The sequence below is a fragment of the Aotus nancymaae genome, unplaced genomic scaffold (assembly GCF_030222135.1).
Source record: "Aotus nancymaae isolate 86718 unplaced genomic scaffold, 86718_ANA_hifiasm-v0.15.2.pri h1tg000029l, whole genome shotgun sequence".
Classification (NCBI taxonomy): domain Eukaryota; kingdom Metazoa; phylum Chordata; class Mammalia; order Primates; family Aotidae; genus Aotus; species Aotus nancymaae.
Window position 1 is genome coordinate 25,228,194 of NW_026988442.1, and position 27,785 is coordinate 25,255,978.

General features: G+C 47.0%; 4 protein-coding genes across 7 annotated transcripts in view; 2 read left to right on the top strand and 2 right to left on the bottom strand.

The window, feature by feature from the left end:
• Positions 1-1,255, bottom strand: part of ACOT8 (acyl-CoA thioesterase 8) — a 16,560-nt gene extending 15,305 nt beyond the window's left edge. Inside the window, exon 1 of one of the 2 annotated variants that reach the window (XM_012467316.2) lies at positions 1,039-1,255. In XM_012467316.2, coding sequence (XP_012322739.1) covers positions 1,039-1,166 — 128 coding nt within the window. In that variant the 5' untranslated portion in view covers positions 1,167-1,255. The remainder of the gene's footprint in view (positions 1-1,038) is intronic. The other variant, XM_064382477.1, reaches the window with a different exon arrangement.
• Positions 197-19,650, top strand: ZSWIM3 (zinc finger SWIM-type containing 3). Its single transcript, XM_012467304.3, has 2 exons — positions 197-1,831; positions 16,843-19,650. Exons 1-2 carry the CDS (start codon positions 1,677-1,679, stop codon positions 18,776-18,778), a joined length of 2,091 nt encoding a protein of 696 aa, XP_012322727.1. The 5' UTR covers positions 197-1,676; the 3' UTR covers positions 18,779-19,650.
• SPATA25 (spermatogenesis associated 25) lies at positions 16,793-27,701 on the bottom strand. The gene is made up of 2 exons (XM_012467320.2): positions 26,724-27,701; positions 16,793-26,337 (listed from the first exon to the last, which is right to left on the bottom strand). Exons 1-2 carry the CDS (start codon positions 26,776-26,778, stop codon positions 25,715-25,717), a joined length of 678 nt encoding a protein of 225 aa, XP_012322743.2. The 5' UTR covers positions 26,779-27,701; the 3' UTR covers positions 16,793-25,714.
• On the top strand, positions 21,015-24,764 carry ZSWIM1 (zinc finger SWIM-type containing 1). 3 transcript variants are annotated; one of them, XM_012467312.2, is made up of 2 exons: positions 21,015-21,251; positions 22,368-24,764. In XM_012467312.2, the coding sequence occupies exon 2, from the start codon at positions 22,516-22,518 to the stop codon at positions 23,884-23,886; it is 1,371 nt and encodes a 456-aa protein (XP_012322735.1). In that variant the 5' UTR covers positions 21,015-21,251; positions 22,368-22,515; the 3' UTR covers positions 23,887-24,764. The 3 variants fall into 3 exon arrangements, with proteins under 3 accessions (XP_012322735.1, XP_012322734.1, XP_012322733.1); XM_012467311.3 differs by having other exon boundaries at positions 21,049-21,104; positions 22,266-24,764; XM_012467310.2 differs by having other exon boundaries at positions 21,058-21,104.
• Positions 27,702-27,785: the final 84 nt, after the last annotated feature.

A 27,785-nucleotide genomic window follows, 5' to 3' on the forward strand; every position in this document is an offset into this window, starting at 1 on the left:
AAATGCTTGTGTAGTATATAGGCCCACTGGAAGCTGAAGAATTATGTCTCCAGCCTCCCACTTCCCAGCCTTTTGGCATTTTCCATAACAATGAATTACAAACAGCAATCCACCTGGCAGGTGGCTCTTGCCTGTAATCAATCCCAGCACTTTGGGAGGCTGAGGTAGGAGGATCACTTGAGCCCATGAGTTCAAAACCAGCCTGGGCTCCAAAATGGGGCCTCATGTCTAAAAAATAAAAAAGTTAGCTGGGCATGGTGGCACCCACTTGTGGTCCCAGCTACAAGGGAGGCTGAGACAGAAGGGTCGCTTGGGCCAGGGAGGTTGAGGCTGCAGTGAGCAATGTTCGTGCCACTGCACTCCAGCCTGAGTGACAGGGCCAGATCTTGTCTTCAAAAACAAAAATAAATAGCCCTCCAAGAAGTTACTTATAATTCCGTAAACCGAAGGCAGGGAGATCAAAGTAAGATAACTTCCAATAAAGCCAGAAGCAGCCTTGGTCAAAGCTGTTAGAAACCCTTGCAGTCAAGAACTTCAATGATGCTGGGAAGGAAACATGCTCAAGCCTCAGGATGAGTAATGAGATGCCAGATGCCAGACCCACCAAATGGTACTGGGGGAGGGATATTGCGAGAAGAAAAGGATACTGAAGACGCAAGATGCTGCATCGTTTGTTTTAAGCCTGATTGATCAGCTGTGTGCCCTTGGGCAAATCACTGCCCTCTCTGGGCTAGTTTCCCCGGTGAAGGCTTAGGGCAGGCTGACGAGTAGGCTCTCTCAGGTCACCACTGTATTTGCTCAGATCTCCAGGATTTCCTAGAAATGGGACTGCGCAGACCTCGCGGTGCGGAGAGGAAGGGAGGAAGCCAGGGTAGCGAGAACAGCTCTGTAGGGGGAGAGTTCTCTCCTAATTGCGGCAGAGCGTGCATCCCACGCAGAGCCATCCTAGTCCCGGAGCCAGCGGCCCCGGGAGGCGGCAGTCGAGACCAAAAGTCTCTGCCCTAAAGGAGAGGATGCTGGGCAGGAGCTGCCAGCTACCTGAAGAGATCCTCGTCCAGCGGCTCGAGGTTGAGCACGCTCGTGACCAAGACGCTACGGAGGTCCCCAGGGGGATCGCCGCGACCGCCACAGCCCTGCCCATCTTCTGGGGTCTGCGGGGATGACATCTTGTTCAATGTTGCCGGCCCTGCACACCCGCTGCGCGGAACACGCCGGAGACAAACACAGAACCTGGCGCTTCCGGCCGACTGCTTTAGTAACCGGAATTCTCCTGCAGACCTCTGGAAGGTGGAATCTAGGTTATGATTGGTCAGAGCTCCTGTCAGTCTTCTGGTGGGTGTGGCCCTCTTTCTCTAACAATTGGAGAAAATGAATGCCAATATGCGTATCCTGTGTGTGACTGGATGCGTCGGTGACGGGGCGGAACCTCGGGACTAGATAATATGGACTGAGTGTCATTTCCCCTGTCAGATAGCAAAGAAACCCCCTTCCTCTTGTAATGCGGTCAGTCCTAGGACTCCTCCTGAGTTCCAAAATAGGCCACCCAGTTGGGGCGGACCCTTAAGGCGTTCTGGGCCCACGACAGCCTGTAAACCCTCATAGTGTGACCTTTGACCCCTGGTGTGATATTGGGCCCGGGTTGGGACCAGCCCTTAGTGTGGGTTGTGGGGGCAGCCATGGAGCTGGGCAGCTGCTTCAAGACCTATGAGGACTTCAAGGAGTGCTTCAACGCCTACAAAAGGGAGAACAGGTGCTCCTTCATTCTCAGGGACTGCGTCTCCGTCCGCTTCCACAACCTCAACCATGGCACCTCCATCCGCGAGGACATCCTGTAAGGGCGGGCAGGGCGGGGTGGGGCGGGGCAGGAGGGTGGGGAGGAGGCTGGACCTCCGGAGGGCTGCCTGGAGGAGGAGGGGATGCACTGGCAGGCATTGGTCTGCGTGGCCATTCATTCAACAGGCACTCACTGAGCACCTGCTGTGTGCCTTGTGAAGAGAGCTAAGCCTCCACGGCCATCGCTTTTTGACCACCCACTTCACTTTCACTCCATTCACAGGCTTTTCTGGAATTTATAACTGCAATTTCTCCCATATTGTTTTGAGAAGCTGCAGTAACCCAAACACAAAGTATGACCTTCATAAACGGATAAAAACACCTTGGCGATAATTTCCTTCTTCAGTCTCCTCCTTACAAAACGGTCACGTGGTCATTTGAATGTTCATTCATTCGTTCATTCATTCATTCATTCAGTTTTTAGTTCTTACATATTTTTTGAAACAGGGTCTCTGTCCCCCAAACTAGAGTGCAGTGGCACGATCATAACTCACTGAAGCCTTCAACTGCTGGGCTCAAGCGATCCTCCCACCTCGGCCTCCCAAGTAGTGGGACTAGAGGCGCATGCCACCATGCCTGGCTAATTTTTTTATTTTTGTAGAGACTGGGTCTTGTTACGTTGGCCAGGCTGTTCCCAGACTCCTGGACTCAAGCGATCTTTCAGCATCTCAAAGTATCGGGATTACAGGCATGAGCCACAGCGCTGGCCTATTCATTCATTTTGTAAATGGTTTTTGAGCTCCTTATATTAACCGTTTTTCAAACACTTTCCATGTGCCAGGAAGTGTTCTCTGCTTTATGCATGCATTACCCTGCAGGGCTTTTTTTCAGAATTGTAGATAAATGTTATTTTTTCCCATTTGACAGATGAGAAGTCAGCCTTAGATAAGACAGAGGTTGAAAACTCAAATGCCTTCAGGGTTTAGGTGAAACTGCCTATGTAAGAAAGTTTTAACTTTGAACATTACTTTAAGAAAAAGAATGATGAAATAGCAACCCACACCAGGTCTTTGTGCTAGGGACGACAGAAGTGTGAATTGGGCAAAATGGAGAGCAGATGCCATCTAATCAGCTCCAGCTGATTGCTGCCATGTGAAAATAAAGATCTAGTGTTGCCAGAATTTTGGTCAAGAGTTGTCAGAAATCCATACTTTATGTGTATTTTTCCATTAAAAAAAATTGAAAAAAAAAAAAAAAATTGAATATCGCCGGGCATGGTGGCTGACGCCTGTAATCCTAGCACTTTGGGAGGCGGAGGTGGGCATATCACGAAGTCAGGAGTTCGAGACCAGTCTGATCAATATTGTGAAACCCCATCTCTAAAAAAAAAATAAGTAAAAATATAAAAATTGATCTTTCTGAACCACAGTTCTTAAGTTAAAAAAAAAAAAGAAAATAGAGAAAATAAAGATTGAATATTCCTTTTTTTTTTTTTTTGAGACGGAGTTTCGCTCTTGTTACCCAGGCTGGAGTGCAATGGCGCGATCTCGGTTCACCGCAACCTCCGCCTCCTGGGTTCAGGCAATTCTTCTGCCTCAGCCTCCTGAGTAGCTGGGATTACAGGCACGCGCCACCATGCCCAGCTAATTTTTTGTATTTTTAGTAGAGACGGGGTTTCACCATGTTGACCAGGATGGTCTCAATTTCTTGACCTCGTGATCCACCTGCCTCAGCCTCCCAAAGTGCTGGGATTGCAGGTGTGAGCCACGGCGCCCGACCCTGAATATCTATTCAAATTTTAACTCAGAGCATGTGGGCCAACTCAGAGTTAAAGCATACCTGAGTTTGAGATTTAGATTGAGATGCTTGGCTAAAGCTCCTCAATTAGAAAGCCAGGCTATATTCTTTCCACTATTCTGAAGTCCAGTGCTATGCTGGGTATAGATGACATAAAGATGAATAAGTGTTCAAACTCTCCCCAGGGAGCTAGAATAAACTTGAACTCAAGAAAACTTGCATGTGATAAATGCTTTAAAAGGAATGTGAAAAAAAAAAAAAAAAAGACTGGGCACGGTGGCTCACCCCTATAATCCCAGCTCTTTGGGAGGCTGAGGCGGGTGGATCACGAGGTCAGGAGTTCGAGACCAGCCTGGCCAATATGGTGAAACCCCATCTCTACTAAAAAAAAAAAAAATTAGCAGGGCGTGTTGGCATGCGACTGCAGTCCGAGCTACTCAGGAGGCTGAGGCAAGAGAATCACTTGAACCCGGGAGGTGGAGGTTGCAGTGAGCCGAGATCACACCACTGCACTCCAGCCTGGGTGACAGAGTGCGACTCCATCTCAAAAAACAAAAGAAAAAAGAGGAAATGTACAGAGAAAGAAGTGACAAATGACTGGGAGGTGGGGAAAGTCTTCTCACTGGAATTAATGGTTTCTCTGGGCTGTGAATGAATGTAGAATGCTAGAGTAGAATTGTGGTTGATTACTGAGTAGCATGGAGGCATTTGACCAGAAGTTGTTGTGCAGAATGACCCGCAGGAGCAAAGATAAGGATACATGAAAGAAAGTGGCATGTTAGAGAAGCAGTGAGCTATCCCATGTTTGGCAGGAGGTGAAGTCACTTGTAGTCTAAGGGTCTTTAGATACCATTGTGAGGTGTTTGGACCTTGTCCTTTATGGGTAGGATCTTGCTAAGTAATGAGAGGAATACAAAATAATAATAATAATAACAATTGCTCCTAAACACCCTTCAGGAAGACCATCCCCAGTGTCTAGCCACAGTGTGGTCCATAGCAGACATTAAATAATTATTGAATGAGTGAGTTATTAAGTGCTAACAATGTGATTCAGGGAAATAGGTACTGTAGGAACTCAGAAGAGAATAGTCACTGCAAGCTAGAGTCGTAAGAGTGAAAGGGAGGCTTGAGCTGGGTCCCCAAAGATGGAGAGCTGTCAGAGGTGTATTGGTTTTCTATTTGCCACTCTAGCAAATTACGAGTTTTTAGTGGTGCAAAGCAACACAAATTTATTATCTTAGAGTTATTTAGGTTAGAAGTCAGACACAGGACTTACCAGGCTAAATCAAGATGTCTGCAGGGCTGCATTTCTTTCTGGAGTCCCTGGGGAAGAATCCCTTTCCTTTCCTTTGCCACCTCCTCGAGGCTGTCCAACACACCTTGGCTCGTGGCCCCCTTCCTCCAGCTTCAAAGCCAGTAGTAGCAGGTTGAGTCATCACATCATTCTGACCTTGCTTCTGTCATCACGTCTCTGACTCCCTCTTTTGCCTCCCTCTTCCACTTTTAAGGATCCTCGTGATTGTATTGGGCCCACCCAGATAATCCCGGATAATTTCCCTATTTTCAAGTCAGCTGATAGCAACCTTAATTCTATCTGCAACCTAATTCTCCTTTGCTATGTAACCTAACATATTCACAGATTCTAGGATTAGGACAAGGACATCTTCAAGGGAACATTCTGCCTGCCACAAAAAGATCAATATCCTGGAGGGAAAAATGGTGTGAGTCAGTGCAGATATAAACATGATGTGCTTCTATTAGAAAACAGTGATGGGCCAGGCACCATGGCTCATACCTGTAATCCTAATACTTTGGGAGGCTGAGACAGGAAGATTGCTTGAAACCAAGAGTTCGAGACCAGCCTGGGCAAGAAAACAAGATCCCTGTCTCCACAAAAAAATTTAAAAATTAGGAGCCAGGCGTGGTGGCTTACACCTATAATCCCAGCACTTTGGTAGGCTAAGGCAGACAGAGGACTTGAGGCCAGTAGTTCTAGACCAGCCTGGGCAACATACCAAAACCCCATCTCTACAAAAAGTAGCCAGGCATAGTGGTGTGTGCCTGTAGTACCAGCTACTCTGGAAGCTGAGGCAGGGGAATTGCTTGAGCCCAGGAGTTGCAGGCTGCAGTGAGCTATGATGACACCACTGTACACTGCACTCTAGCCTGAGCAACAGAGTAAGATCCTGTCTCAAAAAGAAAAAAAGGGGGGCGCAAGCATATACAAAAGCCATGAGGAGACACCTGCTTAGCTAGAAGGAAGGATTTACGCTGGAGCAGCAGGAAAGGAAATTGGAAGATTTGATAATCAGATTGGTGGGTTGGGGTTTGTTTTGTTTGTTTTAAGAGACAAGGTCTCACTCTACTGCCCAGGCTAAAGTACAGTGGGAGGATCATAGTTCACCGTAACCTTGAAATCCTGGCCTCAAGTAATCGTACTACCTCAGCCTCCCAAGTAGCTAGGACTACAGGCATGTACCCTCATGCCAGGCTAATTTTTTAAAAAAAACTTTGTTAGAGATAGGATCTTGCTATGTTGCCCAGGCTGATTTCAAACTCCTGGTCTCAAGCTATCCTCCTGCCTTGGCCTCCCAAAGTGCTGTGATTACAGATGTGAGCCACTGTGCTGGACCTATTTTTGTTTTTGAAGGTGAACAATTTTAAAACTGTTTTTGGGCCAGGTGCAATTCAAACACTTGAACCCAGGAGGCAGAGGTTGCAGTGAGATGAGATCATGCCATTGCACTCCAGCCTGGGCAACACAGTGAGACTCTGTCTCAAAATAAAATAAATAAACAAAGAGTGTTTTTGTTTTCAAGTAATTAACATAATCAAATTGTTTTTCAAACAGTATAGAAGGAACTAAAAGGGTCACTTCCACTGCATTTTTAAAATCTATTTATTTCATTTTTATTCATTCATTTATTTATTTATTTTGAGATGGAGTCTTCCTCTGTCACTCAGGCTGGAGTGCAGTGGCGCGATCTCGGCTCACTACAACCTCTGCCTCCCAGGTTCAAGTGATTCTCCTGCCTCAGTCTCTCAAGTAGGTAGGACCATAGGCTTGCACCACCATGCCTGGCTAATTGTTACATTTTTAGGAGAGGCAGGGTTTTGCCATGTTGGTTAGACTGGTGTCGAACTCCTGACCTCAAGTGATCTACCTGTCTCAGCCTCCCAAAGGGCTGGGATTACAGCTGGGAGCCACCGCACCCAGCCTATTTATTTATTTATTTTTATTTTTGTAGAGACGAGGTCTTACTATGTTGCCTCAGCTGATACTGAACTCCTAGGCTCAAGTGATTCTCCCTCCTCAGTCTCCCAAAATTCTAGGATTACAGGCATGAGCCGCAGAGCCCAGCCCACTGCATTACATAGAGGCAATCAGCGTTACTTTCCTGAGAGACACTGAGGCTGAACAAACATGTCTTGTATATGTATATGCATCTTTTTGTTGTTTTAACACAGGTGGCAGCATACTATTTAGACATAGCCTTCTGTACCTGGCTTTTCTGACTTATCAATATATCTTGAAAATTATTTCACTATATGGGCAGTTTAATTGATTTTATTTTCGTGGTTTCCTTGATTTTTTTTTTCAGTTGTTTACTGAAAATTTGCTTCATGCTAGTGTCTGGAGAGACGTTGTTGAAAAAGATAAATTGAATCTCTACTCTTGTGGAGATAAACACTAATCTATAATCACAGAAATAATAACTTCTTTAAAGTGGTAGTAGAGCTCCAAAGGACAAACTCAGGGTGCTGTGTGGAAAGGTGATGGTGACACTTACTCTGGTTGTCAGGAACAGGGTAGCGGTGCTGGTTGACACCCTAAACCAATGCAGGCTCTTGCTCAGAAAAAAGCTGTCAGCCCTGAGATTTTGCAGCTACTTTACAAAGCACATTCACCTTTATTACCTGACCTGGTTCTCTGAATAGCTTTGTCCAAGAGGCAAATTTTGTTGTTCCCATTAAATTAGTTAATACATGTAAAGTGCTTACACAGTGCTTTGTAGATAACAAATAGTCCATAAATAGTGTATTATTTTGCAGATGGGGAGACAGAGCCAGGAGAAGTCAAACATTAAGAGACAAATAGTTTAGGGCCAGGCGTGGTGGTTCATGCCTGTAATCCCAGCAATTTGGGAGGCCAGGGTAGACAGATCACCAGAGGTCAGGAGTTCGAGACCAGCCAGGCCAACATGGTAAAACCCTGTCTTTACTAAAAATACAAAAATTAGCCAGGCATGGTGGTGCACACCTGTAATCTGAGCCACTCGGGAAACTGAGGCAGGAGAATCACTTGAACCCAGGAAGGGGAGATTACAGTGAGCTAACACCACTGCACACCAGCCTGAGCAACAGAGCGAGACTCTGTCTCAAAACAACAACAAAAAGAACTGAAGATTAGACCCAGCCTATTTACTGACAGAGCTCTTAACTGTTGTACTTAGCCACTGGGCTCTAATAGCTTTCTAATGTCACTTGTTAATTTTTCCCTTAACAAACTTGTAGTAAGAGGCTGAGTGTTTACCATGGGCCAGGAGTACAAAGATGAGTAAATTGTAGTCTCCAACCCTGAGGACAATAGTGGACTGAGATAGCTTAGGAAGTGGTGAATTCATGAGCAGCACAGGTCTTTAGCAGAGACGAGTTGACTGCTGGTTGTGATGTTATAAGGACATTCTTGAATCCTTTAATGCACACTGGCTCTGTGCAGAGCTCAGTGTCTTGGGCTTTTTGAGTGATATGGGGATGTCTTGGAGGACTGGAGGGTAGGTGGGGGGAATGTTTTTAGGAGGTAATTTAGTACATGTTTCTGCAGCCAAATACACATACTACTGGGTGGTCAGCTGAGATGATATTAAGCAAAGTGAAGCAAGTGAACTAATTTAAAGAAAACCATTTGCAAATGGATGTGGTGGCTCATGCCTGTAATCCCAGGAGTTTGAGACCAGCCGGACCAACATGGTGAAACCATCTCTACTAGAAATATACAAATTAGCTGGGTGTGATGGTGGACCTCTGTAATCCCAGCTACTCAGGGAGCTGAGGCAGGAGGATCGCTTGAACCCGGCAGAGGTTGCAGTGAGCTAAGATTGCGCCACTGCACTCCAGCTTGGGTGACAGAGCAAGACTCCATCTCAAAAAAAAAATGAAAATAATAGTGCAAATATTATATGGGTGGTTAGGCAGATGTAAAGGTCACTGGCAATTCTTTTTCTAGAAAAGCTGGCCTAACGGTTAAAAGGAAGAGCTCTGGAGTAAAAGAGACGGCCTTTGCTCTTGATCTGGGGCAAAACTTAACCTCCTGACACAGTTCATCATTTACAAAATGAGAAGGATGTGGCGATAAGAAAATTCAGGCTAAGGGCAGTGGCTCACAGGCCTGTGATCCCAGCACTTGGGAGACCAAGCTGGAAGGATTGCTTGAGCCCAGGAGTTCGAGACCAGCCTGGGGGCAACATGGCAAGACCCCACTTCTACAAAAAATAAAATAAATTAAACTGGTTGTGGTGGCATGCTCTTGTGGTCCCAGATACTCAGGAGGCTGAGGCTGGAGGATTACTTGAGCCCAGGAGTTTGAAGATACAGTGAGCCATGTTTTCACCACTGCACTCTAACCTGAGTAGCAGAGCCAGACCCTGCCTCAAAAAGGAAAAAAAATAAAAAGAGAAAGAAAGAAAAAAAAGAAAAGGAAAATGCATGTAACAGCTAAAACAGTGCTCAGTAAATGTTTACTGAAGCTGTAACTATAGCATATAATAGAAAGTAGTCATTATTTGAAAGAGAGTCAAAGAAATGTGCTGTGGGTATTACCACTAAATGACCAAAAGTTCATATCAAAAATAAAATCAGATCAAGTTAGAAAAATTTTTATTATGCACACAAAAGAACAGTTGGAGATTGGTAAGCTCCAGTCACTGTAGTGAGGGCAGTGTTAATAAAGCCTAAGGGAGGAAGTATTTTGACCTTTTTTGTGATTGGCTGTTATACATTAACATCTGTTTACAGCCAGCAGAGCTGTTCACACTGTTTTGTCTATAACCGATTCCTTTAATTTTACTGAATCATGCTGACAAGGATGTAAAGCTTTGTGTTTTGTTTACGATTGATTAGAGCTAGCATTTCAGGGACTCAGGATATCTTAAATTCTGGCTATGTGGCTGTGGGCAGTTGGCCTTGGAGTATATCTAAATGTGGCCTTCATTTTCATTTTTCTTGAACAGTGCTATCAACTGGGAAGAGTCTGTGACTTTGTGCTCAGTTTCCCCCACTCACATTTTTATGTCGGTTGTTTTTCTTTTTGTTATACCATTTAGAGGATTGATGTTTCTTAAACGATGAAGAACTCAGGTGTCTTTCTCCATTGCTGTTCAGGTTAACAGCCTCCATTTGTAAACACTTTGTGGGAGCTCATTCCCTTCTATGCTAGGAACTTGACAGGCATTGTCTCGTTTAATCCTACCGCGCCTTTGGCAGGACCCTTGTTATCAGAGTTTTCATTATCCAAGTATCCATAGTCACAAGGCTATATAGAAAAGCAAAACTCATCACACAAAAATCTTGCTAACTACTTACAAAATTAGTCACTACTTAACCATCCCTCTGTATCCCTGCCAGTCCCATTAACATGTTTGGTAGTCAATTTCTGGCTGATGAAGAAATTCCATAAGCCTCAAGATAATGCAAATGCAAATAAAACTGACTGCAGACTGAAATGGCACATCTCTCAAAAGTTGCAGGACTAGGTGAAATCCCTGAAAGTGATGATAGTAAACTTTCAGCCTTATACCAGTTAACAAAGGAAGAAGGGAAATCAACAAGGACAATGAGATGATAGAAACTTGAAAAGTAGAGGATTTGCCTAGCAAAAAATTAAATTAAGCCCTTGGGAAACTTAGTAAAGCTCAGAAACAGAAATATTTTGGCAAAACCATCCTTTGTATGTTGCAAAAGTGAGACAGGAAATGAAGTATGGTGTTTGGGATTTTTTTTTTTTTTTTTTTTTTTGAGACAGAGTCTCGCTCTCTTGCCCAGGCTGGAGTGCAGTGGCACGATCTCGGCTCTGCAACCTCAGTCTCCTGAGTAGCGGAGATTACAGCATGTGCCACCGCATCCAGATAATTTTTGTATTTTTAGTAGAGATAGGGTTTCACCATGTTGTCCCATGTAACCCCAGCTACTTGGGAAGCTGAGGCAGGAGAATCGCTTGAATCTGGGAGGCAGGGGTTGCTATGAGCCGAGATCATGCCACTGCACTTCAGCCTGGGCAACAAGAGTGAAACGCCGTCTCAAAAAAAAAAGAAAAGAAATGTTTCTGGGTATGTTTTTGGCTGCAATTAGCTGAAAACCCTGACTCAAAATGGCTTATAAATTGCAGATACTTGGAAGCCCAGAGGTGGGCCTCCAAAGATCATTGTCTCAATGGCCTGGACTCTGCATCTTTCCACTCTGCCATGTTCAGGTCTCAGCTTTGTCCTTAGGAAGGCTCCCCACATGGCACAAATGCAGGAGTCACATCCAGAAGAAAAAGCTTTTCTTTCTGGGGCACAGTGGCTCATGCCTGTAATCCCAGCACTTTGGGAGGCCAAGGTGGGTAGATCATGAGGTCAGGAGTTCGAGACCAGCCTGGCCAACATAGTGAAACCCCGCCTCTACTAAAAATACAAAAATTAGCTGGGCCTGGTGGCATGTGCCTGTAGTCCCAGCTACTCGGGAGGCTGAGGCAGGAGAATCGCTTGAACCCTGGAGGCGGAGGTTGCAATGAGCTGAGATTGCACCACTGCACTCCAGCCTGGGCAACATAGTGAGACTTCGTCTCAAAAAAAAAAAAAAGCCTTCCTTGATTTCCTGCTGATTGCCTATCAAGTTTCTTTGCCCGGAATTGGGCCAATATCCATGCCCATTCCTAATAAGATTACCTTAATTGGCTTAGACTAGCCCTGAAGCACATAGCTGTGTGGGGGAGGAACGATAACTGAAGAAAATAGGAAGGAAGGGACAGAGGATGTTGAGTCGGCAACCAACAATTCCTGTCATAGCCTTTTAAATTAATTCACTTTAAGTGGTACTGATTATTCATATTGTTATTTCCATACACACATAGATAAGAAATTAGGGGCTTGGAGGAAGTGAAGTAACTTGTCCAAGGTCATACAGCTAAGTGGAATTTCTTTTTCTTTTTCTTTTTTTTAACTTTTTTGAGACAGTCTCACTCTGTCGCCCAGGCTGGAGTGCAGTAGCATGATCTTGACTCACTGCAACCTCTGCCTCCCAGGTTCAAGCAATTCTCCTGCCTCAGCCACCCAAGTATCTGGGATGCCAGGTGTGCACCACCATGCCCGACTAATTTTTTGTATTTTTAGTAGAGACAGGGTTTCTCCATGTTGGCCAGACTGGTCTTGAACTCTTGGCTTCAAGTGATCCACCCGCCTCTGCCTCCCAAAATGCTGGGATTACAGGCATAAGCCACAGCGCCCAGCTACTGGAATTCATGATGCAAACTGTTCTTGTTTGCATCATGAATTCCAAACTTAATGGGTGCTAAGTTGAAGTTATTTTTTTCTGTTTCCCTTAATCTTCTATTGAGATATAACATGCATTGAAGCACAGAAATCTTTGGAAAGAACTCATTGAGCACCATAGTTTTATTCATCTGAACTTATTTCTGTTTCCCTGGTAAAGGCATAAACTCCCTTCAAGGTGGGGACAAGATTTTATTATATTTTTCTGAATCTCCTTTAGTGCTTATATCTAAGAGCACTTAACCAGGATCTGGAAGGAGTCAGCCAGTCTTGCTTCCTTCCAATCTACTCTGTAGGTGTTTATGTTTTTCTATTGTAACTACAGAGGTAAAGGAGCCAGTGGTGTCCCCAGTGTCTGGCACTGTGCCTGGCACATACCAGATGCTCTGTGAATGCACCTGTATGAATGACTGATGCATAAAAAGTTCTTTCTATAACATAAACAGTGTAGTAGGAAGATCAATTCTAAGAATTCTCTTAGAAGACTTGGCTTCTAGTCCTAGCACTATTACTCTTACTGACTACAACTTTGGACAAGTCATTTGTTTAATTTCAAACATTTACTGAGTTCTTTATACCAAACACTATACAAGTTGTTCAAAAGGCTACACAGATGGATAGTCTCTACTCTCAAAGTCTAGTCAGGGGAGAGATTACACAGGAGTGAAACTCCATCTCTACTAAAAAAAAAAAGGAAAAAGAAAAAAATTAGCCAGCCATGGTGGCAGGCACCTGTAATCCCAGCTACTCAGGAGGCTGAGGCAGGAGAATGGCTTGAACCTGGGAGGCAGAGGTTGCAGTGAGACGACATCACGCCACTTGCACTCCAGCCTAGGCAACAGAGCAAATCTCTGTCTCAAAAAAATTAAAAAGAACAGTATATTTAGAGATCCTTAAGAAAGTTTTGAACCTAACCAATGTGTTGGGAGTCAAGATGAGGAGGGTGAAAATGGGAATTCAGAGAAAGGAGAAATATTTTGAAGGAAGACAGGCAGCATAATGATTAAGGAGTCAGACTGCAGACAAGCAAGCAGTACAAATCCCACGTCCCCAGGTCTTAGCTGGAGGATTAAATCTCAGATTCTCATCCTTGAGAACCTCTTTAAGCTTTTTTTCCCATCTGTAAAATTAGATGATAATAGAATCCTTTTCCTAGTATAAAATGATGCACATTAGGGGCTTAATATAGCCTGATATATAATAAATTCTCCATACACATAGCAGTGGAAGGGAAGAATTAAAAGACTTGTTAACATACTGAATGTAGGTGAGAAAGAAGAATCATAAAGAACATCCAGTTTCCCACCCTGGGAGGGGCAGACATAAATGGAGCCAGGAATGGTACAAAAAGCTTTGTGGTTGACACTCACTAGTATCTTTCTTTGGAATAGCTCAACAAATGTTCACTAAGTGCACATAAAGTCAATATAACTTGATGAGCTAGAGTTACACACCTTAGCTAGGCTAAGATGTTGAGTCAGCAGAAGGGTAGTGCCCAATTAAAGGCTGGAGGAAGGCTTCCTAGAAAAGATAATGGGTGCAGGTAGTCCTGAAGGATGAGCAAGCTTTGAGAGGAGGGAAGACAGGAAAGGAATTACAGACAAAGGGGCAAACATGCACAAAGGTGAGACAGAGCATGGTGAATACACAAAGTTATAGGCATTTCTAGGACACAAAAAGCAAGATGATGGAAACAAGGCTGGAGAGACAGGCAGAGATCAAACAGTGGTCACCCCTGGCTGGCCTCACTATACTACTGGAATTCTCCAGCCCTTCCTGGCCCAGAGCTAGAGCTGGCACTACCCCCACACTGGGCGCACTATAGGCACAGACACTCTCAGCCCCAAGCCCCTCCGCCCTGTTACTGTGAGACTCACACATCCTGTTTTCCTAAGTTTTCCCCACAGGGTGAGCAAACTGGACCAACTGGATTAGAGTATTTGAAAAAGTGCCGGTGGGGCTTCTAGGCTATGCCACGTCAGGCCAGGGGTGAGATTTTTTTCCCCTCCCCTGGTCTTTGGGCTGGGGCACTCCCTGAGGAGGCAGGGGTGTGACCCTTCCCACCCACTGGTGGTCCATGATTCATTCATCCAGTACATCATCCATAAGCACCTGCTGAAGGCACAGCATTGTGTTAGATGCTTGGACTACCCTGAGGAATAACAATTCCGACACTTGAGGACATCCCCATCCAACTGGAAAGGCACTGGATAAACATCTAAGAAAATGTCACAAGGCATAAAAGCTGTGATAATAACAGCTAACTTGTATTTAGCATAAACAAAGGGCTGAGCCAATCTCTGGACTAAATATTTTGCCTGTGGCTCATTTAATCTTAATAACAACCCTAATGAGATTATCTCACTTTATGATGAGGACACTGTACACAGAGAGGTGATTGACTTGCCTAAGGTTGAACAGCTTATGAGTAGTAGAGCCAACATTCAAATCCAGTCAGCCTCCAGTGACCCCTCTTTAGCCACTAGGTATAAGTGCCACCCAGAGAATCTGCTAAACCTTATAAATAAATGCTATGAATTCAGGGGCAGGAGCAATTACTATGACTTCAGGGTATCCACAAAGACTTTCTAAGAAGGGGGACCTGATTTGGGCCTTGAAACTGGCTGAATAGAGATAGGAAAAGAACAGATACTCAATTTAACTGACCCTGTCTTTTGAGTCATCACTTTCAGCCTAGAATGATGAAGCTAGAAAAGACTAAATATCAGCTAGCCCATTGGCTATCAAATTTTCTTAGGATGTGGACATTTTTCTTTAAATGAAACGTGAGCAGAAGCCAGGGGCAGTGGCTCATGCCTGTAATCACTTCTACTTGGGAGGCTAAGGTGCGGGGATTGCTCAAGCCCAGAAGTTTGACCCCAGCCTGGGCAACAGCAAGACCTTGTCTCAAAAAAGAAAGCGGCCGAGCACGGTGCCTCAAACCTGTAATCCCAGCACTTTGGGAGGCTGAGGTGGGCAGATCACTTGAGGTCAGGGATTCGAGACCAGCCTGGCCAACATGGAGAAACTCTGTCTCTACTGAAAATACAACAATTAGCCAGGTGCAGTTCTGCAGGCCTGTAGTCCCAGCTACTCAGGAGGCTGAGGCCGGAGAATCATTTGAACCCTGGAGGCGGAGGTTTCAGTGAGCCGAGATCATATCACTGCACTCCAGCCTGGGTGACAAAGCGAGACTTTGTCTCAAAAAAAAAAAAAAAGAAAGAAAGATGAGCATTAATCTTGTCTCTTCAAGAGGAGGACCAAATATACTCTAACCTCAAAAGGCCCTGAAAAGTTCAGTTGAGAACCACTGATCTAGTCCAATGTCCTTGGAACCTCACTTTTATCTTTGCTATCTCGAGAAGGAAGAGACAGTAGTAGTTCCCAAAAGACACAAATGATGGGGACATTTTAAACAGGGAGTAACCAGCTGAGCATTCTGCTGCTGCCTCTTGTCTATTTCCTTGTGTCCTGCCTCAGCATGAATTGTGGGCAGCTACAGATGGCAACAGAGAGAATGGAGTTGGGGCTTAGAAGTGCTGTAGAGGCATATGAAGGGAGCTGTAGTTGGAGAGGCTCTTAAAGAGCTGACTACTTTGGGACTGGAGAGTTAATGTAAATCTCTTCTTGGTTCATAGGAATTTGTTGCTGTTATTGTTTTTTCCCCATGATACAACCCTCAGGAGATCCTGAGAACACATGCCCTGATTTGGGGGTTTTTTTAATTTAAAAAATTTTTTTTTTTTTTTTTTTTTGAGGCAGAGTTTCGCTCGTTACCCAGGCTGGAGTGCAATGGCGCGATCTCGGCTCACCGCAACCTCCGCCTCCTGGGTTCAGGCAATTCTCCTGCCTCAGCCTCCTGAGTAGCTGGGATTACAGGCATGCGCCACCATGCCCAGCTAATTTTTTTGTTTTAGTAGAGACGGGGTTTCGCCATGTTGACCAGGATGGTCTCGATCTCTTGACCTCGTGATCCACCTGCCTTGGCCTCCCAAAGTGCTGGGATTACAGGCTTGAGCCACCGCGCCCGGCCTAAAATTTTTTTTTAATTAGAGACAGTCTCTCACTGTTTTACTCAGGCTGATCTCAAGCAGTCCTCCTACCTTGGCCTCCTAGAGTGCTGGGATTACAGGCATACGTTACAGTACCCAGCTTTCCTTCTTTCCTTAATTCTATTAATATATAAATCCTTTACTTTAAAAAAAAAAAAAAGAGATAGGGTCTTGCTCTGTTGCTTAGGTTGGAGTGCAGTGGCACAAGCATAGCAAACAGCAGCCTCAAACTCCTGAGCTCAAGCAGTCCTCCAGCCTCAGCCTCCCGAGTAGCTGGGACCACAGCTGGTAACTACTACACTTAGCCCTGTGGGGTTTTTTTCTGTTTGTTTTTTTTGAGATAGGGTCTCCCTCTGTTGCCCGGGCTGGAGTGCAGTGGCATGAACATGGCTTACTGCAGGCTTGACCTCCCAGGCTCAAGCAATCCTCCTTCTTCAGCTTCCTGATTAGCTGGGACCACAGGAACATGCCACCACTCCTGCTGATTTTTAATTTTTTTGTAGAGCCAGGGTCTCGCCATCTTGCCCAGGTTGGTCCCAAGCTCCTGGGCTCAAGTGATCCTCCCACTCGGCCTCCCAGAATGCTAGGGTTCTAGGCATTAGCCACTGCACCCGGCCCCCTTCAGGGTCTTATCTTTGTAAGTGGTGGGGGGCAGTCAACACCTTTCTCATTGTCACCACTACCTTCCCTAGGTATGTGCAGGTGAAATTTGTCTGTATTCGGACCCAGTCAAACAGGAAGAGAACGCGGGAGGCAGACATGTGCCCAGCATACTTGCTCCTAAAGTACAACGAGAGACTAGATAGACTGTTTATCAGTGAACTAAACACACAGCACATACATGGTGACTCTAAAGTGGCTAGTCCTTCAGAAGACACCACTGGCAAATCTCAAAAGACAATGTGCCTGCAGAGACTCCAGCTTGTGCAGCCCACAACCAAAAAAGACCTTGACACTGCCGAGAAGTCCCTGGTTGAGCCATCGTTTTGCCTAGATAAGGTACAAGTGTCCTCAAAGCCAGAGCAGGAAGGCATCACTCCTTCCGACCTGGCCAAGATAGCAAAAGTGATGAAGAACTTCCTTAAGGTAGATGAGGGTTCCATGGCTTCCTTCAGTGTGGGTGACAGCCAAGACCTGGACCGGCTCAGCTTCCAGAGCAGTAAGATGAGTGACCTATTCATCCGCTTCCCAGAGAATCTCTTGCTACACCGGGTGGAGAACACCCAGGGCCACATCCTCTATGCTTTCTTGGTGGAGAACAAGGAACGAGAAAGTCGAGTGGTGCACTTTGCTGTGCTCAAGGCCGAGACAGCCACCTCCGTGGCCAAGATGCTGAGCATCTTCACAGAGTTCAACTCCGATTGGCCCAAGGTCAAGGTGGTCTTTGTGGACCCTTCATTCCATCACCGGGCTATCCTGCAGGAGATCTTTCCTGCAGCTCGCATCCTCCTTTCCATCTACCACACAACCCGACTCTTAGAGAAGAAGTTGCGTCGTAGCTCAGCAAATCTATCCTTTAAAAGGCTCATGAAGGAAGCCCTGCGGGAGGCTGTGTTTGTCACTTCCGAAGCCAGCCTGAAAAATCTCTGCCAGATGTCCCAGGCCCTGCTAGATGAGGATCTCTTCAACTTCCTGCAGGCCCACTGGTTCACCTGTGAACTGCTATGGTACATGCACGTTAGGAAGGGCCTGCTTGCATGTAACACCTATATGGACAGCCTAGACATTGTCACCAGCAAGGTGTCAAGCCTCTTTCGGGAACAGCAGTCCCTGCTGGACTGCATCCTCTGCTTTGTGGATTACATAGACTTCTTTAATACCAAAGGCTTGAAGAATTTGCCCACAGCTCCTCCCAAGTTAAAGAGAGCTCGGCCAGCAAGCATGCCACTGAAGTCCAAGAAGGCTTTTGGAATCTGTGGAGGGAGCCTCAACAGGCTCCCTGTAGAAGAGACCAAGCCAGACCCACAGCAGGTGCATGTGCAGCAGCAGTCACAGGTGCCGCCCTCGCAGATTGGCATGCTAGACACCTTGCACCAGAGTGGCTCTGAACTAGCCTACAAGCTGTGCCACAATGAGTGGGAGGTGGTACAGAACTCCACCCACCTGGTGGACATGGCTGGCTCCTCCGTGGACGTTCAGCTACTAGAGGACTCTCACCAGGTTAGCAAAGATGGCTGTAGCTGCAGCTGTTCCTTTCAGCAGTGGTACCACCTGCCATGCCGACACATTTTGGCTCTGCTGCACACCAGCCAGCAGCCAGTTGGGGAAGCCATGGTGTGCCGCCGGTGGCAAAAGAAGTACCAGCACCTCCTTGGGCCCAATGGGGAGCTCCAGGATCATGATGCAGTTGCAAACACAGGCCAGCCTGAGAAGCAAGGACGGAACGACATGATTCAGGACCTGAGCAGGGAGTTAGCAAACCTGCTCATGCAGACTGATGGGCCAGAGCTGGAAGAACGCTACTCCACCCTGCGCAAGATTGTGGATATCTGGGCTGACCCTTCCCAGCCATCTGAGTTCCTTCAGCAGCCAGGAGACTTTAAGGACGTGGGCCGCCTGCCTTTCCTCTGGGAAAAGCAAGAAGAGGAGGAGGGATTCCCTCCTGCTGCAGCTGTGATGCATTATTGAAGTACTTTAGCTAAGGCATTGGACCACAAACACTTCTCCTTGGAAGTGTGAGAGTTTAAAGTGGGCAGGACATGCTAGGGGTCAGCATTTTAGCCAATGTCTTCCTAGGTAGGGTGAGGAATATTGTTACAGTAGAGAGGAGAGGAACTCCACTGTGTGACAGTCCTTTCAATCTGCCCCTTTGCAGCCCTGCCTTTGGCATTCCTTGGGAGCCTCATTCGTTGTTCAAGGCCAAAGTTATCTCTGTGCTGCAAGGTCACCCTCTTCCTCCCCTAACCCCTGAGATCAGATCTGATTTGCCCTGCAAAAAATGAATCCCTGCCTCAGAATAGGGTGAGACAAAATAGGTCTGGAAAAAGGGCCTGTTTTCAGGGACAAAGGGAATGAGGGTGATCTTTGGCTGTTGCTGCTCTTTGTGAAGAATCTGTTATTTGTAACTTTTTATTCATATTAAATAAAATTGTTTTTAATAAAATCAAATAAGCAAGGGAAATGTGTTCTGCTTGATGAGGGAAGGAAGAGGAATTGCATAGCAATAGGACTCGACTTTACTGTCAGGAAGTGAGTGCTCTAGGGTGGATTTATTAATTTTGAAGAAAATTGAGGTTGGGTGCAATGGCTCATGCCTATAATAACAACACTTTGGGATGTAGAGATGGGCAAATCACCTGAAGTCAAGAGTTCAAGACCAGCCTGGCCAACATGGAGAAACCCTGTCTTTACTAAAAATACAAAAATTAGTCGGCGTGGTGGTGTGCCTATAATCCCAGCTACTTTTGTGAGGCTGAGTCAGGGGAATCACTTGAACCCAGGAGGCAGAGGTTGCAGTGAGCCGAGATCACAGTGAGCCAAGATCACGCCACTGCACTCCAGCCTGGGTGACAGAGTAAGACTCAGGAAGAAAAGGGAGGGAGGGAGGGAGGGAGGGAAAGAAAATTGAGTGTTAGCAACCTAATGGGGTTGTGGAGCCAAATAGAACCTGATGCCTCACATTCAAGGATTTAGCAATCTGCCTCTTACTTTGCCCCCTTCCTACAACCAAGCCTTCAAGGTTGATTTCAGGTTGCCTTATATTCTAGCGGGAAGAGGCCAAATAGACTAGGGGTGGGTGGGAAGAAACCTGAATCTTAGACTTGACTACCAGCAACTTGCTGGGGAACTGTGGGCAATTTCTTTGACCCGTTTCCTCTGTAAAAATTAGCATGTTGGCCTGTCCTAATTCCAAATTTCCCCTCTAGGTTTACATAACCAACTTTTTTGGGGGGATAGAGTTTCACTCTTGTTTCCCAGGCTGGAGTACAATGGCACAATCTGGGCTCACTGCAACCTCCGCCTCCCGGCTTCAAGTGATTCTCCTGCCTCAGCCCCCTGAGTAGCTGAGATTACAAGCATGCACCACCATGCCCAGCTAATTTTTTTTATTTAGTAGAGATGGGGTTTCACCATGTTGGTCGAGCTGGTCTTGAACTTCTGATCTCAGGTGATCCACACGCCTCGGCCTCCCAAAGCGCTGGGATTACATGTGTGACCTATCGCGCCCAGCCTATTAACATTTTCGATGTATAAGTGCCAACACTGATTTGGTGTTGCTAGTTGGTAATCTTAATCCTCCAAGGCCTGGTAAACACCTAGTTTTCTAAGTCTGCCATCTTCAAGGGAACTGAGGAAAAGAGACCAGTCAGTTGGCTTTTGCGCTAGTGTAGTAGGACCTTAAATAAGTCATGGCGCCATTCTGTAGAATACTGGAGGGGGTTGGGCTAGAGAAAACCAAGTTTTGGCTTGTTTAAGGGGATCTGGATTTCCTCAACTCTAAGAGTTGGACTCCCCATCCCCAAAGGAGCGCCATAGAGTCTGAGACCTGGAACTCAGTTTCTCCATAAGGTAGAACGCACTTTATGACTGCATATGCACCATTTCCTAAACCCAGGGGCTTTAGAATTTGACCAAAAAAACCCCAAAATCGTAAAACTGCTATTTATTTTCCTTTTCATTTTCTGCCCTTGAGGGAGTTTCCATAGTAACGTGCCCTTCCAGTCGTGGAGAGAGGCTGCAGAGTTCCAGCCTCAAAGATGAGCTCTCCCAGACGCCAAATATCATTAGGCTCTCATTGGTTACCGCCAGCCGAGCCCCTCGTAACCCTGGCAATACAGCCCGCCCACGAATCGTCGCGCTACGATTGGTCCGTAGCACTAAAGCCTGAAGGCGAATTCCTCAGACATTGGTACGAGTCACTGCGATGCTGATGCCGTGGTTGGTGAGTTTGGAGGTCAGTCAGAGTCGGAGGCAGGGTCAAATAGAGAGAAATGGCGACGGAGCTAGGCTGTGGGTGAGTGATTCCTGAAGGGATGTAAGTGTGAGACAGCGGATCTCTGCGATCAGCCGTCACACAACTCCCAAAGGGGTGGGAGGAAGGTTGTCTTATCCGGCTTCAGCCGGACTCTGGGAACGTCAGACATCCACATCTCCCACCCAGGTTAGAGGTGAGAGGTCAAAGGCCGTATTCCCTCACTGTTGGTTTTTGGAACCCAGGTACTGTGGGCAGTAGTCAGGATCCCGAACCAAAGACTCTACTTTCAGCTACTTACAGAGTAATGGTAGGCAAGTCACTTAGCTTCTTTGAGCCTTAGTTTATCATCTGTAAAATGAGGACAGTAACTCGGTCTGGGGCCAAATAGAGAAAACACTGGAATAGAGCATTGCTGCTAAAAGAGGGATATAGTAAAGGCTGGGAAGCTATGCACATTTGTTAGCCCCATTCTATGGTGGAAGGGATTGAGGCTCAGAGAGGGTCACTGACTTGCCCAAGATCACCCAGCAAGTTTGGAACAATTGCAGTTCTCTTGTATATAGCAGGACCAAAGGAAAGAATGGATGCCAATCACTTATAAATGTAAAACAATATTTTTATGTTGTTTGTTTGAGATGGAGTTTCGCTGTCACCTAGAGCTGGAGTGCAGTGGCATAATCTCAGCTCACTGCAACCTCCACCTCCTGAGTTCAAGCGAGTCTCCTGCCTCAGCCTCCCAAGTAGCTGGGACTACAGGCATTGGCCACCACGTCCAGCTAATTTTTTTATTTTTTTATTTTTTTACTTTTAGTAGAGATGGGGTTTCACCATGTTGGCCAGGCTAGTCTCAAACTCCTGACTTCAAGTGATCCGCCCACCTCCACCTCCCAGAGTGCTGGTATTACAGACATGAGCCACTGTGCCTGGCTGGAATGCTATTTTTTTTTGAAGGCCATATGCAGCTCTGGCCATACTATTTAAATCCCCTGGATCCATATCTTTCCATAGCTAACTTCCTATCATTTAGATCTCAGCTCCAATATCATCCTTCTCTCCTGAGAGGCTTTCCCTTACCACCTTAAAGTATTCCTCCCTTCCCCGTTTACTCTCTGACATGTTACTCAGGCTTGTGGTCTTTGTAACCTTCATTATTGGATATATCTTTGCTTATATATGTGTTTATTGTCTATCTCCCCCTAGAACAGTGCTGACACATAGTAAATGTTCAGCAAATATTGTCTGGATGAATAATTGAAGAGCCAAGTTCCTGTTGTCTCCTTAAACCTCTGTTCCTCTCCATAGGCCCATCTTTGGAAAAAGATCTGGGAACAATTGTCTAGTCTCAAGGCTCAACTTACTTGGAGCTTGAGAGACTCAAAGCCTCATGGACAGCTGCCCTGCAGAGACAGTATTTTGACCTTGGCATTTGGACATCTCCCATCCCCCCTCCATGGCCCTGACAATGCTGAATGGGCTCCTGATTAAGGACTCAAGCCCACCGATGCTGCTGCACCAGGTTAGCAAGACTGCCCAGTTAGATACCTTCAACTACCAGAGCTGCTTTATGCAGAGTGTCTTTGACCATTTCCCTGAGATCTTATTTATCCACCGGACCTATAACCCAAGGGGTAAGGTCTTATATACCTTCCTGGTGGACGGACCTCGGGTGCAGCTGGAGGGTCATCTTGCCCGAGCAGTCTACTTTGCCATCCCTGCCAAGGAGGACACTGAAGGCCTGGCCCAGATATTCCAGGTATTCAAGAAGTTTAACCCAGCATGGGAGAGAGTCTGTACCATCCTGGTGGATCCTCATTTCCTTCCACTGCCCACTCTAGCCATGGAGTTCCCCGCAGCTGAGGTCCTGCTCTCAGCCTTCCACATTTGTAAGTTCCTCCAGGGCAAGTTCTATCAGCTGTCCCTTGAACGGCCCGTGGAAAAGCTGCTCCTGACCTCCCTGCAGAGCACAATGTGCTCAGCTACAGCAAGCAACCTGAGAAAGTTGTATACACTCCTGAGCAACTGCATCCCCCCAGCCAAGCTGCCTGAGCTCCACTCACACTGGCTGCTCAACGACCGCATCTGGCTGGCGCACCGCTGGAGAAGCCGAGCCGAGAGCAGCCGCTACTTCCAGAGCCTCGAGGTCACCACCCGCATCCTCAGCCAGTTCTTTGGCACCACCCCATCTGAGAAACAAGGTATGGCTTCTCTGTTCCATTACATGCAGCAGAACTCTGCAGACAAGGCAAACTTCAACCAGGGCCTGTGTGCCCAGAATGATCATGCCCTCTCAGACACCATCCCTGAAAGCCCCAAAGTGGAGCAGCTGGTGGAATCCCACATCCAGCACTCCCTTAATGCCATCTGCACAGGACCAGCAGCCCAGCTCTGCCTGGGCGAGCTTGCTGTAGTCCAGAAATCCACACACCTCATTGGCTCTGGCTCAGAAAAGATGAACATACAAATCCTGGAAGACACCCACAAGGTACAGCCCCAGCCCCCTGCCAGCTGCAGCTGCTACTTTAACCAGGCCTTCCACCTTCCCTGCCGCCACATCCTAGCCATGCTCAGTGCCCGCCACCAGGTGCTCCAGCCCGACATGCTGCCAGCTCAGTGGACGGCAGGCTGCGCCACCAGTCTAGACAGCATCCTGGGCAGCAAATGGAGTGAGACCTTGGATAAGCACCTGGCAGTGACTCACCTCACCGAGGAGGTGGGTCAGTTGTTGCAGCACTGCAGCAAGGAGGAGTTTGAGAGGAGGTACAACACTCTGCGGGAACTGGCCGACAGCTGGATTGGACCTTATGAGCAGGTCCAACTCTGATTATTCTCAGCCCCCAGAGATGCTCGTGCACCTGTGCACACTCACATCTGCCCCTATACACACATACACACATAGTTACACTGTTGTACTTCCATGGTCCCTCCTTCCAGAATAAGGACAAGGTTCAAGGGTCTTCTCATCTAGCATGGCCTGCTACGTAGCATGTGTCTAGCTCCATGAGACAGGAGTCAGCAAATCTTATCTGTAAAGGGCCCGATAGTAAATAGTTTACTCTGTTGGCCACATACAGTCTGTGATGTACATTCTTGGTTTTAACATTTTCATAAGGTAAAACCATTCTTAGCTCAAAGGCCTTATAAAAACTGGCAAGCTGGCTGGGCGTGGTGGCACATGCCTGTAATCCCAGCACTTTTGGTGGCCGAAGTGGGCAGATCATTTGAGGTAAGGAGTTCAAGACCATCCTGGCTAACATGGCGAAACCGTCTCTCTCCTAAAAATACTAAAATTAGCCAGGCATGGTGGTGGGCGCCTGTAATCCCAGCTGCCCAGGAGGCTGAGGCAGGAGAATCGCTTGAACCTGGAAGGCAGAGGTTGCAGTGAGCCAAGATTCTGTTGCCACTGCACTCCAGCCTGAGAGGGTGAGACTCAGTCTAAAAAAAAAAAAAAAGAAAAAAACAGGCAACCCCCTGGTCTAAGATTAGAGATAAGACATCAGGTGGTAAGGTTGAGGGTTGGGGCTTGGTAGCAGTTGCCCCAGTCATGAGATGACTAACCTGACCCATCTCCTTTGAGTGAGCTGGGCTGGGAGGCTTCCTACAGGGAAAGAGGCCCCTCTAGGGAGCTGGCTCAGCCAGGCTCCCTGAACTTTTTTCCTTGTCCCATCCTGGGGTCAATAAAACTGAATGTTTCATATGCTAGTACTTGTCTAGTTTTTCTTTTTTCCATAGCAGATAGTTTAGGGTATATTATAGAAAGAATAGACTTTAGAGTGTTATACAACATGTGAATCCTGGTTGGTTCCTTCCCTGCTTATTTTTTGTGCCTGGTTCTGCCTTTTACTAGCTATGAGACTTATTAGGGTAAGTCACCTCTCTAAACCTCAACTTGATTATCTATAAAAATGGGGATCTGGGATCTTCACAGGGTAAGTTTACAGAGCAGGTGTACCTAGTGGGTACTCAATTAAGTATTAATTTTCTTTTCTTGCCTGTGGTCCTATGACCTGCCTTCAGCATGCTGGGAAATTTAAGGCAAGAGGAGAATTCACATGCCTAGGACTTAATATGAAATTCTGGGCAGGCCAGGCATGGTGGCTCACGCCTATAATCCCAGCACGTTGGAAGGCCAAAGGAGGCAGATCGGAGCATCCTAGCAACATGGCAAAACCTTCTCTACAAAAAACACAAAAATTAGCTGGATGTGGCACATGCCTGTAATCCCAGCTACTCAGAAAGGCTGAGGAGGTGGGAAGATCACTTGAGCCCAGGAGGTTGAGGCTGCAGTAAGCTGTGATCGTGCCACTGCACTCCAGCCTGGGTGACAGAGTGAGACCCTGTCTCAAAAAAAAAAAAAAAAAAATTCTGATCAAATCTTCAAAACAACATAAAAGCAGCCTCAACTCTCCAAGCAGGGGCCCCCATCTCAGGTAATTTCAATTGTATCTACCTGACAAAACCTATCTCCTGTCTTTGTGGTAACTAGAGATACTTTCTAAGGTATGGAAGTCCCTAATGAAGGACTGGAATTTGTCAGAATGGCTGAACCACCTGCTCTATCCCCATCCCTGCCATAGGCTCTTCTCCCAAGCCTGTCTCCCCAAGAACCATACAGAGCAGCCACCCTACATATCTGGTGCTATTTCATCCAGCTACAAGCAGGAGCCAGGAGGCTTGGATCTCAATAGGGGTACCTTCCCAGAGGCTGTGTGGGCATGCGCCTGCTCCCACCACGCCCCCTCCCCAGCACCCTCTGGCTCTGGATGGGCCATCATGAAAGCTTGAGCGGCCCAGATCAGGTCCTCTTCCCGCGCACCTGGGACAGGCACTGTGGGGATGCCGGCGATCATCATAGCGAGGGTGAGGATGCAGATGTCAGGCTGGGAGCTGGCCTCCTTCCCCATTGCCTCAAAGGGTACTGGCAGAACCCCTGGTGGCAGCCCACACAGCAGCAGGGGCCCAGGCCTGCTGGGGCCACCAAGGTCGGGGGCTTTGCTTCTGAAGGAGCCATTCTCCCGGCCCAAGCTCTGCAGTTGTCTTGCGTGCGGGAATTTGTGGCAGTATTGGCTGTATTCCTTCCTCCATAGTGTCTCCCAGGTAGTCCCCCCAGGGCAGCCCCTGGCTTGTGGCATTGCCAAGGCTGGGCCCCAGGCCTGGGCAGTAGGTGCCACCTGCTTAGTTTTCTGGCTCACTGGGCCAATTCCACCAGAGGCCACCACCGCTGGCTCTACAGGACTACAGAGGCCAAGGGACAAGCCTGGAGAAGCAGCCCCACCTGCAGAGACAGGAATGAAATGTAAAGTTATTCTCGGTCTCTTTGAGGAGGGGGCCCTGAGGGGCAGGGCATGAGAGTAGAGTTTGGGGGCATAACTGAGACCAGCCCCAGCGGACTGTCTAGAGGCTGGGCACTAGGTGTTACTCATACCCACACTCCCCGTCCCCAGCACAGAGTAGGTGATGGCAAGTGTTTGCTGAACGAATACTGAGCAGGCAGGTAGTTATTGATTGGCAAGCACGTTTAGAGTGGCTTTTCTTCTAAAAGAACTGATTCTAGGGCCAGCCCCTAAATGCCCAGTGGAACCGCCACCTCCATAGAGCCAGAAAGCAGCTTCTTAGGAGAAGCTACAGCACTCCATCCAATCACAGGTGCCCCCCACTCACCTTGGCCAGAAGACGGAGGACCTGGATGAGTTTGTGGAGTCCTGAAGTAGGACATGGCTGCCCCAAAGCCCCTGTTTGTGAGGGAATAGTGATCTGCCTCCTGTCCTCCCTTCTTCACCCTTCTAGAATGTCACCTCATAGACCCTCCCTGTACACTCGGAACCCACCTTACAGCATTGACCTGTTCCTTCTAGAACCTGAGTATGACAATAGGATAAGGTCAAAAGAGCAGCGGACCAAGCTGGGTGTTCTAGGTTCTTGCCCTTAACCCTGGACAAGTCACCTGCATAGTTTTGTTCCTTGATATCCTCATCTGTAAAGTGGGTCTGATGACTACCACTACCTTATTAGGAGTTTTGAGGATGAAATGAGATCATTTGTGTCGAAGTAAATGACCAGAGATGGAAATACAGGAGCCTTGCATGAGACCTGGGGTCAGACCCAGGTATTGGTATTTTTCTTTTTCTTTTTTTGAGATGGAGTCTCACTCTGTTGCCTAGGCTGGAAGGCTGGAGGGCAGTGGCAAGACCTCAGTTCACTGCAACCTCCACCTCCTGGGTTCATGTGATTCTCCTGCCTCAGCCTCCTGAGAAGCTGCGACTAGGCACCCGCCACCATGCCTGGCTAACCTTTGTATTTTTAATAGAGACAGGGTTTCACCATGTTGGCCAGGCTGGTCTCAAACTACTGACCTCAAGTGATCCACCCACCTAGGCCTCCCAAAGTGCTGGGATTACAGGCCAGGTATTGGTATTTTTCAAAGTTCCTCAAGTGATTATGATATATGACAAAGTTGGAACTGCTATTCCAGGAACATGCTTCTCAGCCCTGGCAACACATGAGATCTTGAGAAGCTGTTATGAAAAACAATGTCTAGGCCTAATTTCCCAACAAATAAAATACAAATCCCTAGAGATGGGCTGTGGAACACCAGCACTCTTTACGTATCCCAAAATGACTCTAACGAGCAGCCATCCTAGGGACCACTAGTCTAGATGGTATCTAAAATGCTCTCTTGCGCTGACCTGCAGTGATTCTAAAAGAAGTGCCTCTCATAGGCTG